At 39.6% G+C, this 15924-nt stretch overlaps 1 protein-coding gene across 1 annotated transcript in view; it reads left to right on the top strand.

Annotated features, from left to right (window-relative positions):
* LOC149297924 (endoplasmic reticulum-Golgi intermediate compartment protein 1-like) overlaps positions 1-15258 on the top strand; it is a 37211-nt gene extending 21953 nt beyond the window's left edge. Inside the window, exons 8-13 of the mRNA XM_089488087.1 lie at positions 393-517; positions 2412-2516; positions 4339-4399; positions 5020-5120; positions 5536-5658; positions 15151-15258. Of these exons, the coding sequence (XP_089344213.1) occupies positions 393-517; positions 2412-2516; positions 4339-4399; positions 5020-5120; positions 5536-5658; positions 15151-15258 (623 nt within the window). The remainder of the gene's footprint in view (positions 1-392; positions 518-2411; positions 2517-4338; positions 4400-5019; positions 5121-5535; positions 5659-15150) is intronic.
* Positions 15259-15924: the final 666 nt, after the last annotated feature.

Here is a 15924-nt window from a genome sequence, read left to right as displayed (position 1 = left end):
TATGACCTTAAAGGCATCATAGAACCAGAAGGCACAGAAGCTAGACAGGAAATGTAAAGTCTTGTTCGCAAAAGTTTTGATGGACTATTGCCATCCTCCGCTTGTACGAATGTGGACAGGGGGTCCTACCTGCTCTCGATAATACAATCAATCCGTTCCAGACATTTGTGATTTTTGTTTTGTGAACTGTCATTCACGCCCCCATAAGTGAGCACACAGTAGAGGTCCCCAGAGCCCCACATTTCTTGAGTCCTATGCTTCCAAGGCCCTGTGCCCCATAGCACACAATATATTTGCTTGCCAACACTAAGATTATTGCTGCATCACTGTAAGATTATTCTTGTATGTATTTTTATCAGTATTCACTTTTCTTTCTTCCCTGTGTTTTTCAGTGGTGGGGCTGGATATTCAGGATGAAATGGGAAGACACGAAGTTGGTCACATTGATAATTCTATGAAAATTCCTCTCAACAATGGCAATGGCTGTCGGTTTGAAGGACGCTTCACTATAAACAAGGTACGAAAAAACACATTGACGTCTCTCCTTTCTTTTCTCTCTCTGTCTCTCCTTTCTTTTCTCTCTCTGTCTCTCCTTTCTTTTCTCTCTCTGTCTCTCTTTTCTCTTCTCTCTCTGTCTCTCTTTTCTCTGTCTCTCCTTTCTTCTCTCTGTCTGTCTCTCTCTCTCTCTGGCTCTCTCTCTCTGGCTCTCTCTCTGTCTCTGTCTCTCTCTCTCTCTGTGTCTCTCCTTTTTTTCTCTCTCCTCCAAAGCAGTCCTTGGAAGCTCCACAGCATGTACTGTTGATATCGGGCTGTACTCAAGATATATGTATATAATAAACACATGCATTATTTCCCCAAATCAAAAAAGTAAACAATCGAATTATATAATATTCTGGCCTATTCCTGATCTGTTTGACAGTCCACACACACAGCGCACCACACAATGGACATGTTTTATGTTTGTTAGTACAGCCCACATTGTTATGAAGTATGAACATGGTAATACAATTAAACTCCTCTGTATTTATGCCTCGTGTATACATCCCCACAAGAGTTTCAGTTCTGCATCTCTGAGATAGCCCCGCTGCTTGGAATTCTTGGCATAACTGCATTCTATTCGAGGTGCCATCAATGTGAGATGAAATCCAGTTAAGTGAGGGAGTACACGTTATCAATATATGAAATGAGTCTAACTCTGTTACGTGAAGGCCTATGGCATAATATGGGTGGGGCAAAAAATGCGCACACACACAATTGCACCGTAGAACTTTTGTTGCATGACATCATAATTTGGAATTGTATTTCAATAGAAACCCAACACACCTGTGCATTTATAAAAGAATAAAAAATACATATGCAGTATAATTATATAGCAAAGCAACTTTATTGTCTCTACCAGTGTCGGACCCTTTCCGTTTGATTCTTGCATATGATAGCTGGATGGTCTCTTTCTGCATAATCCCTCCATATTAGTTCCCGTGCAGGAGATATATTTACGGCCAGGCAGCTCCAGCGCGCGTGCTGTTCAGACCCCTGCTCCCTAGTGTAGAGCCCTCTCCCATTGATTTTAGGTGGGAGTGCTTTCCTCCCAGAGATTGGCTGATTCAGGTAGCCAATTATTGGCAAGAATCGTGTGGCAATTAGTGCCAAGACTGCATCTTCTACTTCAGGCAAGTGCTTCTTTTTCATTTCTAAGGAATGCATATTTTAGGTACTTTACATTTTTTTAAATCTGTTTTGTGTACCAACCCGGCTGGATGTTGAAGTACGTGGTTTGACTCCGTGCATCTAATAGTTTCCTTGTGCAGAATAATGTGACTTTACGAGTCTGCTCTTCTGACTATTTCTCTACATTAATGTGTAGACGTAGTTTCTCTTTAAAACACGACCCTCCGCCGCCTCATCTTCGCTGATGAGTGCATAATTCCGAGGAAGTGCTCTTTAACACACGCTGGTTGTTTGCAGAATAGCTGCGTGACATAGGTATTATGCAGGACCTAGGTTGCCATGGAAACCAGAATCCCAAGGTCGAAATCTGCTTTCTGAACTCAAAACCTGTTGGTGTGAAAAATGCTGATGTTGCTTTTTCCATTTGTATTCTTTAATTGAAAACTAACCATTTTAATTTACTCGCTCTTACGTCACGGGAAGAAAAAGAACTGATTTGAAGCCGCTTGTGTTCTGAGCTTAGATTTTACTTTGAAACTGTGGTTCAGGTTAATGTTTGTGCGTGTTACCCCATCTACCCACCACTGCTGGACGTGGGCATTTAACCATTCCCATGCTGGTGGTATGAGGTGCATTGACCCATTATACACCGCACACCACTTTGACACGCGAGTAGTCCTAGTCAGCTGGTGTTGTTTAACCTTTTCTGTTAACCCCGTCTGTCTTGGTTTTCATTTTCTCAGGTCCCTGGAAATTTCCACGTATCTACACATAGTGCCACAGCGCAGCCACAGAATCCAGACATGAGCCACTTTATTCATAAGCTGTCTTTTGGTGATGTCTTACAGGTGAGTGTTTATAACCTCAACAAACTGCAAATTGTCCATAACTCACACAAGTGTTGGTAACACGCATAACAACAAAGATTGGCAGATAAGAACCATTCGGCTTATCTAGTCTGCCTGTTTGTCCTGCTATAAAAAGGCTTGTTCATGTTTGATGAGATGTCCACCACTGTGCCTACCTGGCGTGCTCGTTCCGCATGTGACGCAAAGGTATAGGAACAGCACCTTTCATAGTCCCCCTTTCTATGGTTCTTCTGACACATTTCATAGCCTACAATGTCCACGTCACTATATACGGTGTTACACCTGGAAAAGTGTGGAGGAAAGAAGGTTTCTACACCAGCACAGACGGGGGTTCTTTACAGTAAGAGCGGTGAGATTATGGAACTCTCTGCCAGAGGAAGTGGTAATGGTAAACTCAATAAAAGAGTTCAAAAGGAGCCTGGACGTGTTTCTTGAAAGCAATAATATTACAAGTTATGGATATTAGATTAATAGGGACAGAACGTTGATCCAGGGATTTATTCTGATTGCCATATTTGGAGTCGGGAAGGAATTTTCCCCCTGGTATGGGGCAATTGGCATCTGCTTCATAAGGGTTTTTTTGCCTTCCTCTGGATCAACACAGTAGGGACACAATATGTATATAGGTTGAACTTGATGGACTTTGGTCTTTTTTCAACCTTATGAACTATGTTACTATGTAAGTGTGCACTAGTGAGTATGGCTGTAGTATTTCGCAAAGGGGTTACTGACCTTCTTTAATGAAATATTTATGGCTCATGAATGAATTGAAGTTAATTTAACAGTAAAGTGGCACTTGAGGGTTCAGACACATCTTATTCACATACCGTTTGTGTTCATTTAATTTCTTTCTGAGAGTTGGTTTTCCTAGAACAGCTACATACTTTCGGTCCTCGAATCTCCCAGCCGCTTGGGAGCTAGCCAGCGAGCCTCATGTAGATATATATGGCTAGTGGTAAGTGTTTTGGGGGCGTCTAATAAGACTTTTACCTTTTGTGTACATATTTTTATGTGTAGGTACACCTAATCTGACATATTGAGGTATATCTTGGCTTGGTGTCAACATAGTTTGTGGCAAAAAGACCTCGGCCGCTACACAGTTCAGTGCGTTTGAATAACAATGTTGATAGCTGATTTTTATCGACGCAGAACACTGCTCTTTATTCCAGGCATCTCCTTTGTTGGCTTTTTTTCTGCTTGTACGTTTTGCTGTAATCAATGTGAACAAACCCTTGTGTGTTTGTGGTCCTGCCGTGATCCCGGCTGCATTATCTCATCACATCACTCTTCTTACTTGATCCTTTCTGGTTATATAACAATTGCAAGGAGTGGTTCTGGTTAACTAGAACAAGCGGTCATTGTATTGAAGCTGGCGCGGTACCAGGGAGGTGAGATAGGAGAGGGACATGTGCTATAAGAACATACGTCATGCGCTGCCATTGTGTATCAGCCAGCATTCTACCCATTGTATCTGTCCTGTTTACTTAGCTATGGGCGTCCCTTGCAGGCATATTACAGTGAATTACTGAACCCATATCATTTTATACATTTGTTTTACAAGTTTTGAAATATATATTTTTTTTGTATATTTAAGTTTTATTCCTGATAACTTTTTTTAGTATGTGTGTCATTCCTAATGAGAATTAAGTTTTTGTGTTTGACCTTAACATCAAAACCAGGTTTGACCATGTTTTAGTGGATTTTCCACTTTTTCTCTTTATATTCAGGTTGAGACCATGGTTATCATGTATGACTTTGTTTCCTCTACTCTGTGTGTGTTCACAATCATGTCTTATTTCAGGTTGAGAACATACATGGGGCTTTCAATGCCTTGGGAGGAGCTGATAAATTGGCTTCAAATGGTACGTAGACTTTGAGAATCTTTTACCTATTGTACTTCTACGTTGCTGACATGATGAGTTGGGTTCTGAATGCCAAAAAAAAAAGAGGAAAATGGGGGGTGTCTACAATTATTAATTTAGGACTTGAGGAATAATCCCATACTCCATAAAGACATCATTTTACTAAAATATGGTCCATTCAAATGTCAAAAAGTGGATACAGCTCATCTTAATCAATTTTTTTTTGTCCTTCTTCTTCTTAAAGGGACACCAGCCATCATATGCAGTTTAATGCTGCTTGGTCACTTTAAATTTGTTGCCCCTTTTTGCAAATGCATGAAGGGATCCCCTGAAGTATCCCTCCGTGTGGATTTTCCCTTTTCCACACCCTCTAACTAAACGCTGTGCAGTAGATGTGTTTGGCGGAACACATCTCCATACACTTGATTTTTCTAATCACCAAATGGATTAAAGGAAAGCAAACCCCAGACCGGCATTAAATCCAGTGCTGCCATGTGTGATCTGATGTCAAGTGTCCCCAGTTAAAGTGGACACTATATAGAGTATCCATATGGTATATGCTGTAACGGCGTAATAATGGAGTTATTCTTTGCTAAATTTCCTTTTACCTCTTTTTCCAGGGCTGGCGTCCCATGATTATATCCTAAAGATAGTGCCAACAGTATATGAAGATCTCAAAGGCAAGCAGAGATTTTCATATCAATACACAGTAGCTAGTAAGGTGAGTACATCTCCATCTTGTCATATGTGTAGGATGAAATGAATAGCCACCGCAGGATAATGGCTGGCAAATAGTAAACCTTATCCTTAAAACGCATTAACGCCAGTGGACAGGGAAGAAAGACAAGACCTTAATGAAATCAAAACGTTCCTTCTGAGTTACATAGTCGTCAGACACTAAAGAAAGCCTCTTTTGTTCGGCGTATTAAATAGTCGCTGTCATACAGTGAGTTTGATGCTATTATTTTCCTCCGATTTTAAGAGAGCTGAGATTATTAGCTTCTCTGAATAAAATTGCAGCCTGTCTGATCCACCTAATGTCAATATTCGATTGTATGGTAATGAAAATGATTATTTTTCAGTTCTATTTCCAGTGGTTTATATTGTACTAAAGGGTTGTTTTTTTTATCATTTAGGAATACGTTGCATACAGCCACACGGGCCGAATTATCCCTGCCATCTGGTTCCGTTATGATCTAAGCCCAATCACAGTGAAATACACAGAGAGGCGGCAGCCGATGTATAGGTTTATAACTACGGTACGTAGGCTTTTAGGAAACATTTATAATATTTTCCTACTTTAAAAAAAACAAACAAAAAAAAACAAAAAACAGTACATAGAGTAAAAATGATAATTCTACAGTAGCCAGTAAAAGTTTCAGGAATATTATGTTTTATTTTTTTTATTTTTTTATTTGTTTTTCATTGTGTGTTTTAATTTTACGTTGTCGTTTTGCACCGCAATATTTGTAAATATACAGCTCTAACCCTGTACCCAAACTGACCCCAACAGTAGCTACTTTGCAGTAGCAAACTCATGAATGAACCGGCATAATACTACCATAGTCCTTAGTAAATGGCCTCAGCTTTGGAGCTGCAAGCAGGCAAAAGTAATATACCCCGCAGGCATGGGCATAGCCAAAACATTTTATATCAGAGAAAAACTGGTCCGTATAAATGTTCCCCTTGCCAGACTTCTTTTGCTCCATTAATTTTCCAAGTTATGTAGAGAGAGATGTTGTTGGGGAGATGGAAGAAGACACCCAAGTCACAAGGTTCCATTTCAGGACCGCACTTCCGGTGGCCATCAGTAATGTCGTAGTCTACAGACTTTCAGTGATGTAAGGTGGACTTGTCTCCAGGAGTTATCTGCCTTGCTACATTTCTTTATTTTCATTAATAAAATAATCAAGGGGCTTATATTTCAATGTGTGCTCCATTATCTAATTTTGTTTCAATCTTACCCCTTTAAGGCTAGGTTTCCACTTGGGTTTTTGTCCTGCGTTTTTTTTCTTGATGAAAAACGCCAAGAAAACTGCCACTGCATTTTCCTGCGTTTTGGCGTTTTTTTCTGGAGTTTTTTCTGGCGTTTTAGCCTTTCTGTGGAAATTGCTTTTTTTTACCTTAGGCAGTTTTTCCAGCCTTTACAAGTTAGAGGTTTCACCCAGCTAAAAGGGATTAGGATAAATGGCAAGTATCTGCCCCCTGATGTCATTTACTTGGTAGAGTTCTACTTAAACGCCCCGGCGGACCCTCTTGTCACTTTTCTGTGGTTTGTAAGGCGTGCTTTATTCCGAATGTCTGCTCCTCTAGGAAGATTGGCCCCAAATGATGGTGCAAATTGTTTGCTGTTGCTTTTGGCACGCAGGATCCAGTTGATGCGTCGCGTATGTTTGTTTGTAATGGCATGTTTGTTCCAAATGGTGTAGAATTCAATATGAACTTTGTTTTGTGTGAAACTGTTTGTTTCCAGCCTATTTCTCGTAGGACACACAGATACTGGGTCCATCCTCTGCATTGTAACTGTGGAAAAAACGCCATAAAAAACGCCAAGGCATAAAACCCACATGGCTTTTTCATGGCGTTTTTTCTCTCCCATAGACTTCTATTGGAGAAAAACGCCAAGATTTCCTTGCAAAAAACGCCAGAGTGTGAACATGCTGCGATTTTGAAAAACTGCCAAAGAGCCCAAAAAAGCTGAAAAACGCCAAAGAGGACTGAAAAAACGCCAGACAGAAAAACGCCAAGTGGATATGGCATTCTGCGATTTCCTATTGAAGAACAGCTAACATCTGGCCGCAGCGTTTTTTCACTTAAAAAACGCCAGGTGGCGCTATTGGCGTTTTTATGGGCGTTTTTACCTAAAAAAAACCAAGTGGAAACCTAGCCTAAAAGTGTTTCTTTTTTCTCAGTATCCTAATAAACAAATGCTGAATTGGTACCACCCAACGTTTCAGCGAGAGCCATCCTTCAGCAATGCTGGGGGAGTTATTTTCTCACTGTGACAATATTTTTATTTTAAGCGTATGAGCATAGCATTTTGGGTCCATAAAAACTGTTTGGGACAGATCCCAGTAATGTTATTTCAGGAATTAAAGGTTCCTGTAATTGCGTCATGGAGCACTGTTCCCGAAATAGGACCTTTATGATTTCAGCTCCCATGCCATGCCAGCTAATAAAAAAAAAAAAAAAAATGAACCCAGCGAGGAAAAATAAAACTTCAGAAGAAAGATGTTTATTTTATCCTATTTTTATTATTTTTCCGATGATCTGGTATTCTAAAGTAGTGAATACAAAATACAGTGTGTTTTTCTTCCCAAAACTTTGCTCTTTGTCTGAATTTATCTAAACAGATTACTTGGTAGCCCTAAATGTGGTACAAACAATAGTATAACGGACATAGATATTGTCTTTTTGTATATGTTTTTAATCGACATGTTCATTCGGTTGGTCATTTAAAATGCTTCCATCATCTATTCTTGAGTTCCATGCTATTTGGTGAAAAGAGGGACATGTACTAATTGACAGAAGAGGAAAGCTTAGGTTTCTGGGTAAGTGCAGGCTGTATCTCTCGTCTGTAGTGATTTGTTTTTGCTCGGCTCCCTGCTTTTACTCCTTCTGCTTTCCATGCGAGCATCTTATCTTTGTGTTTGGATATTTCAAAGTCACAATCACGGTGGGGTACACGCTCTGTTTTTCTTCCTGTCAGCCCTTCCCTAACCATGATCGTATAATCCCCATCTGCCAATGATCTACTTTGTTACTAAACTATTCAGAGAGAGGACACCGCTGGTGCCCCAAACAGATGGTGTCTGGGTTAAGAAGGATGGAGAAGCACCTGCTGTTCGGGCTGCTGCCTCATTCATAACATCGTCTTGCGTCCACGAGGCAGGCAGCATATCTATTCACGTAATTAATTCACCCATCTTCCCCATCTAAAGAGGCGAACGACAGGCACGGGAAAGACTGGGAAAAGAAAAGAGGGTAAAGGGACTCCTTTTATATACAGGAATACAAAAAGCTTGTAAACCCTTGTTGAAATGGAAAGAAGAACAAAAGCAAAGCACATACAAAAAGGGGAAGTTTCCCAGGGCCGGTTAGACGGCTGCTTCCAGGCAAGAGGGAGGTAATTGTCTCCTTCAAATTCAAAAAGGCACCACAGGGCACAGGACGGATGATGCCCAGTTGCCAATCCTGCCTCTAGTATTAACGCTAGTAAGTGGGGGGCAGGTCTCGGACAGCCTGAGCTGGGAGAATCCTTTGTATGTATCTCAAGGTCATTCTTTACACGTGGAGCGTGGAGATTATTATGAAATACGCAACATATATTCCATCAGTATTTCATTTGTTGTGCCATTTCAATCCATTTGCTCTTTTTTTTTTTTCTTAAATGTTCAGACCTCTCTTTGACTTTTTTGAATGTGTTTGGTTTTTTTTTTTCTTTCTTCAATTATGAGGCTGTTCCCTACATCTGAAGAATATTACTTAACCATTCTTGGGAGACTTAAACCATCTGTGTTCTTAATTTTTGCTTACTCGTTAATTTTTTTAAACTGTATTTTCTTAATTGGATTAATTATCCAAAACCACACGTAATATGAGTGGCGGTGGCTTTATTTTCCAAGCTTGTGGTCATTAATAGTTTACAACCTGGTTAAGAATGGATGTCTGAAGTGTAGAGGAGATAATACAGCCTTAGCAATGACACATAAGTCCATATGTACTGTGTAATCGCCTTCTTATCTGCATTTACTGTGTCTCCCTTTACACTGCATAAGCCAACCCTCCGCTTCGTGATGGTCACACCGTATCTGCGGGATTGGTCTGAGAACTAAAGTGATCCCTAGTTCTCACACACCCTTATTCCAAGCTCTCACCCAGAATGCTTTGTGTTAACTTAATGACGGCATCTGTCCTGCCGACTGCATTGTCAATAACCCTGCCTACATGTGTTTATCAGATGGCGTGTCGGCTGGATCTCAAAGTCAAGACCTGGAAAGGATCTTGTTCTTCCAGCCACACAACGATGCTTATCCTTGTCATGTAAACAAATAACACAATCTAATGATTTTGCATCTAATAAAAAAAAAAGAATACTTTTATTTATATGTAGTGTGACATTTTGATCCATGAAAGATAGTATCTGGGACAAACTATTGGCTAAGGAACTTAAAATGCATTTTCGCTTTGGCATTTGATGGCAGACTTTATTGTTGTAATGATTGTTGATGACTATTAGAGGAGACAGGCATAGTGAGCTTTCAAGAATTGGCAGTACGTTTGCACTCAATCTGTGACATCAAGAATAAAGGCATAAAAATATATACCTCTATCATCTATTATTTGTATATAATGTTCCAATTTTAAATGCGATTAAAATGTTCTCGCTCTGATGTCCTTAACAAAGCATAGTAAGGCTGTTATTAGTAGTCATGCAATTGCAGTTCCAACATGTAACACGGCAGAACAGAAGCAATTGTAAGTATACGGATTGGGGGTAGCACAGAATGTGACAGTTAAAATTGGGTTCTAAGATGTATGGAGTAAGTGTAAGATATGGGTGAGTAGATCATATGATATGATAAAACCATATGAATGTATTCTAGGAAAAAATGATATAAACTTTCCATGGGCTGTTTGTTCCCATGACTGCCTCAAATGTTCTATCAGAGCATGATTGAAGGGGAAGGTCTCCTCTGGGACTAAATGTCTCAATATTGACATGTGAAAACAATTCCTAGATGAATTACGGGGATGGTGTATATGGTATTATTAGACGCCTTGTGGTAAATAAGGCAATAGTAATGGATACATTCATACGGAGTTAAGAAAGCAGTACGCATGTTCGTTTAGCTAAATATACCGTCCATACCGAAATGGCAAAATGGGTGGACGGTCACGTATTCCTAACCGGATTCCAATTTGTTCTCCAGGGTTGCTTTAAGCCACAAGTGCCCCTTTAGCTATCTTTTTAAACAGTTATGGTTAATACATTTAAGGCTGTTTGTTTGTCAACCCTTTTTAGTACTGCTAATGAGAGGTTATGTTTCTCAAGTACCCTCTAAAGAAGTCCACCATGTCTCCCAAATGCCCCTGTCTAGGAGGACAGTCCCTTTTTGGATCCCATCCCTCTGTCCCTCTCCTCTCCCCCGAGCTAACATTTTGGAAATGTAAGATTTCCATGTAGCTACTGCTACAGAAAACCCTGACAATGTTAGAACTTCCTAAGATTGAGAAGCTCTGATTTAAGGGAACTAAGAGAGACCAGGAGATCCAGAAGCACATAATTCCACTTTAAACAATAATGCCACTTTTTAGAATGTTCAAAAATGTTTATACACAACCAGTGGTTTCAGTCAATTTGGCAACATTTCTAATGAAACACTGGAGCTTATATAATTTTAATAAATGGCATTTGTTTACTTTAAAATACCATTTTGTAGTAGTCTTGATGTCACTTTCTAAGCATAGTTATCTTGAAAAATGATGAGGATATTTAAGTCTTTATTACCTCACCCCGCATTGCTAGCCGTAGGCCCCAAATGCTTATATACATTAAACTCTTCATGTATTCAACACCATTCTTGGAAGCAAAAGACCACGCATGCAGGCCTATACAATTTGTATCACTGGCCACCTGTGTTGCCATTACACGTTTTGCACGGCCTCACCTCTGGCTCTAGGTTTAAGGGCACACCCCACCGCTAACTTACGGAAAATACACATTAAGATCTATTTTGCAAACCTTTTCCAAGCATATGAGTTGTACTCCCATTGGACGAGTAAAGTCCCAGTAAACGGTGGTACATTCTAGCTGGGCGCTATCCCAAGCATGGCTGCCGTCCTCTATGCTGAGGTCTAGGATACGGCATCATATCCCATTGCTCTACTGTTTAGCAACGTTAGTGTTCAGCCGTTAGGGTTCGGGATCTGCTCCAGGTTACAATCCAGAGGGTCTTTCTAGGCCAGAATATTGTACTCCCTGTAGATGCTTTAGCGTTTTGTAGTGTAAAACACTAATTGGCAATAAATTACATAAACCTTTTTCTTAACATTTTATTTGTATTACTGAAGAAATAACAAAGAATGGACTCTATTGAGCCTATACTTTGGGCAAAGGTCCTTGAATCTGCAAATTTGTTCATAGTTAGGTTATTTGGGACTTTCTGCCTGGCAATTGTCTGCAACTTAACCCTGCATAATGTAATTTACATAAGATGCATATTCCAGTATTAAGTCATTACAAGGTTTTGGAAGATTCATGTAGTGAATCACAGGTTCACCTGAAACCTGCATTACAGGTCAGAAATTAACTTCTTATAGGCGATGTGGGGCAAACTCCTAAAAGGGACATTTTTAATAACAAATAGCTTTTCAGCATTACAGATTAGGTGATTCCGGAACTGAAGTCTCCTCATAAATTGATATGGGGCTGGTGTTTCTGGGCGCTTCTTGGTATTTAGTGTGGGCTGGAAGATATCTATGGCAGCTGTCCTGCTTAGCTTCTAATATTAAATGGTGTCAATAACGCGGTTTAGAGCGCTTTTTCCTCTTGATGACAGTGATACTTAGGTTTGAGTATATTAGGACGGCTTTGATTCCAGGGCATTATCTGAAAATATTACAAATACATTCCATTGAAGGCCCATATGAATCTGGCATCATGTGTTTCCAAATATAAAACATACTTCATCAATCCACTTGTTGCAGTAGATTTCTGTGCAATATTTAAGCATAGTGTTAAAATAAATAATACCAGTTATGTTTAATGATTGCTTCTAACAGCTCTTTCAACGTATGTGATTAAAAAATGAAACGGAATAGATCACAATAAAATTGAAATTGCTTTTTTTGACCCCATGGAAAATAATTGAAATAGGTTTGTGATACCTTTCAGTGGACCAGTGTTTACAAAGTAGGCTCAATATCTAAAGAGAGACCCCTAAGCTTGACTCTGTATCTTTAGGATCATGGGTCACTAAACATCACAAAATTATTTAGTTTATGAATATAAATGGGTGAACAGCTTCACCTCCCAAAAAGGGGAAATAGGAAATCAGTGGGGGGTTTTTTAATGTTTGTAATCAATGTGTCTCTAAACCTACCTGACTTGGAACCTGGTCTACTAGTGGAACACAGTCTCACCCACTGAGGGTGCTGCCCTATGCTTTACATAGGACATCGTATATTTGCTTGCCATAAAGCGTAGTAGGTTTAGGGAGAAAATGTGAGAGCCTGCCTAAGTCTAAATACACCCCTGATCCTGTTTTCACCTGGTGATTCATTAACCCTCTATCTCCAAAATATCTTCTCTGTATGGAGGCCTGCCTTAGATTTCCCTTTTGTGACCTTTTAGTTGTTACATCTCTCCAAGCGTTCTGACGTCTGCACATTCCACTTTACTCACCGGCAAGGTAGTGGGATAGAGCTCGTGGCAAAAAACCTTTCCATGTTTCTGCCAAAATGCCTCCATGGAAACCATCCCATGTACGAAGAATAGATCTCCATCCCACATTGTCTTTGATCCCTTCACCCCTTGTTTTATGACAGCATCCTGTTGTGAAATAGCATGCAAATTAATATTTATATGGGTAAAATTCAACATGGTTTGTTTTATTTGTAATCTGGTAATGATGAGACAGACCAGTTCTCCCATCTATTTATGGTCAGATTCAATTTAAGAAAAATCACTTTCTCCATTTTTCTTTTGACCCTTCCAAATAGTTTTTAGTAAGTGACTCATTGTGCTGTGGCTCCTACACACCATTTCTGTTTCTCTAAAAGAGTCAATATTTCCCCCAGCTTGTGTTGGCAGCTCTTGTCCCACGTCACAGTGAATTCTCAGACTGTGCATAGGAACCTCTGTGTCACTTGGTCACATACTAATGATTAACACTTCCACTGAGCTAGAGGCAAGAAACAAAATTAACCACAAATAAGGTTCAGTATTTATTTTAAGCCCCCCCCCCCAACAGACGTTACTCTTATGAAATCTGACCTTAAATCTCACACTCAGATAACTGAGCCATTTAAACCTCTGTTATGCCAAATTCTCTATCCCTACTGAATACACACTAGTCTTCCCCAGGTGCCCTCTCTACACACTAGAAGAATTGTCATTTTTTTTAAATTTTTACTATAAATAGTTATAGACTGATTTTAGTTATTATATATCCATGTGTTTTAACTGATATAAATCGGTGCAATGCAAAAATATATAAGTTTTTTGAAAGTATTTGGATAAAACATTAGCCTTTGTTTATATTAATCTCTGGCTAAAAAGCCCCAGTCAAAAATATAGATAAGTTCTGTACGAGCTATAGGAAATATTTTTTTGCGACCATTTCGTGTTGAATTAAGATCTTTTGATTTGACTAGAATATCGCATGAGCTGTATTTGAACCAAAAAGAAACCCCAAATTACATCTATCACCAAAACAGCATCAATAAACCAAAAACACATGTATAGAACTAGCTCTGTACATCAAAACCATACCATAGCGTGACAAATTTAGAGCTGCTGCCCCTCATTTTTATTTGCCAAATACCAAGCGATTGTCCATTCCCTATATACGGGGAAGGGGATACTAAGACTACTTAACATGGAGCCCATTCAAAGACTTGTATAAACAGGGGGGCTTTATTATGCACTGCATTCATCATTCTATACAGGGCAGTTAGTGATTACACGTAGAGCCTCAGGCAAAGCTGACATTGCTTTATCCTTTAAAAGGTATTCAGCATATTGACTGCCTGGTCATCTAAATCCATCCTTCCCGCCTTGGCCCTCTGGTTATTCTACACTGCCCTACCCCCACTCACATTTCCCTCTTTCCTGGCCCTTTAAATGTTGGATGCCTTGGAAACTCAGCACTATTTAATAGGATAATAGCTCAGTGGGGTAAGTCGTCCATGGATCCTTCTGCAACTGGGACACAGTGAGAGATCCAATTTAGTCTCCTTCAAAAAGGACTTGGGATAACCCAACAATCCTTAACCAGGAATGCATGCTCAAATATCAGTTTGGAGAACTGCCGATCAACTGAAAGCTAAGGGCTGGAAGATCACGTAGCCAGTAGTCTATAACTTTTCAATGGAACTTGGGAGTACTTGCTTCGTAAAAGCAGCATTCCGTAGTGGTACTAGCTTTCACAGCTGCCATATTCCATTTCAGACAGAACCACTATTTCTAGCTTCTGTTCTCCTACACTCTTGTTTGCGCAGAAGCCGAGGGATCGTTTCACCAACTAAATTAGAATACGCAGACCAGCATTAATCTGTCATCATGTCTGGCATGTCCGAACATGGGTCCTACAACAGCTGTTGTCCTGGTGAACAAAAACATTTTTTTTGTAAACATGGGCCATTTATAGAAATGAGTGAGATTTTTTTGATTGGGAGTTCCTACAACCCATGCTGATCTTTAGGGTAGTGTCATCCAGTGGCTCACGTACGGCCACTTTTGCCTTCCTCTGGACACAATAATCTTATTAGGTGAACAGTGGTACCATTTACATCCCTACTATTTACATAGAAAAAAAATCCTATCTGGCTCTCGTGTTCTTTTAGTTGCTAGGTGGCCAATTCTCAGCTTGACCTTGTCAACAATTTTACTTTTTGTTCAGCTCAATAAGTTATTGAGTTTCAACGTTGACCATTCAGGACAAGAAAACCTTTAAGACTTCTTCTTATGCTAACATTTCTACTGCTGTCTTTAACAACTAATACTCTTCTCTTGTTTCCACCTATAGGTATGTGCCATTATCGGAGGAACGTTTACTGTAGCTGGTATCATAGACTCCTGCATTTTCACTGCTTCTGAAGCCTGGAAGAAGATCCAGCTTGGAAAAATGCAATAGGGACTACGCATCACTTTCCAGAGGGAAGAAGTGGATGGACACCAAATAATGTTTATTTTAATATTTTAAAACGGTGTAAAAATGCAAAAATGTCTAGCTAAATATAGCTAGCTGTTCACATTTTTCTAGATGAAGTAAATCGAGCTCAACAAGAAACCAATATATCTTCCAGTTATTGTATTTGTATGTAGCACACATGCTGCGGTGTCTAGATTTACCCAGCAGAGTTTGTCCGTTCAGGTCATACAGTACGATGATTAAATGTTATGGGTTATTATATTGTGCCTTTCAACCCATATCCTGAAGGAATTGGCAATTGTCACTGTGCATTGTATGCCGATATGATTCAGGTTACCCCTTAACATCGTGAGGGCCTTATCTCATGATTTCAACATATTCAAGATATACACAATTTTTAGCTCCTTGATAAGCATCTTCATTCTCTTTGGGTCTTCCAACACCCTGGTGTATTTTTGGATTGATTGTTCTTCTAGTAAGAAATAAAGCAGCATGCTTTAGATTTTCCCTTATTTGAATATATTAATAGAAGTAATATAAATCACAAACCCTGGTTTGTACACGTTGATGTGCAGATGACGCAGGGCATTAGCGGAAGGTGTTTATCAGAGTGCTAAGATACATTTGGGACCTTTGCTATGCCTCAAA

Source organism: Sceloporus occidentalis, unplaced genomic scaffold, assembly GCF_023333645.1.
Source record: "Sceloporus occidentalis isolate IW3139 unplaced genomic scaffold, rSceOcc1.0.p SCAF_36, whole genome shotgun sequence".
Taxonomy (NCBI): domain Eukaryota; kingdom Metazoa; phylum Chordata; class Lepidosauria; order Squamata; family Phrynosomatidae; genus Sceloporus; species Sceloporus occidentalis.
Note: the sequence above shows the minus strand (reverse complement) of the source record. Positions and strands in the feature narration are given on the sequence as shown.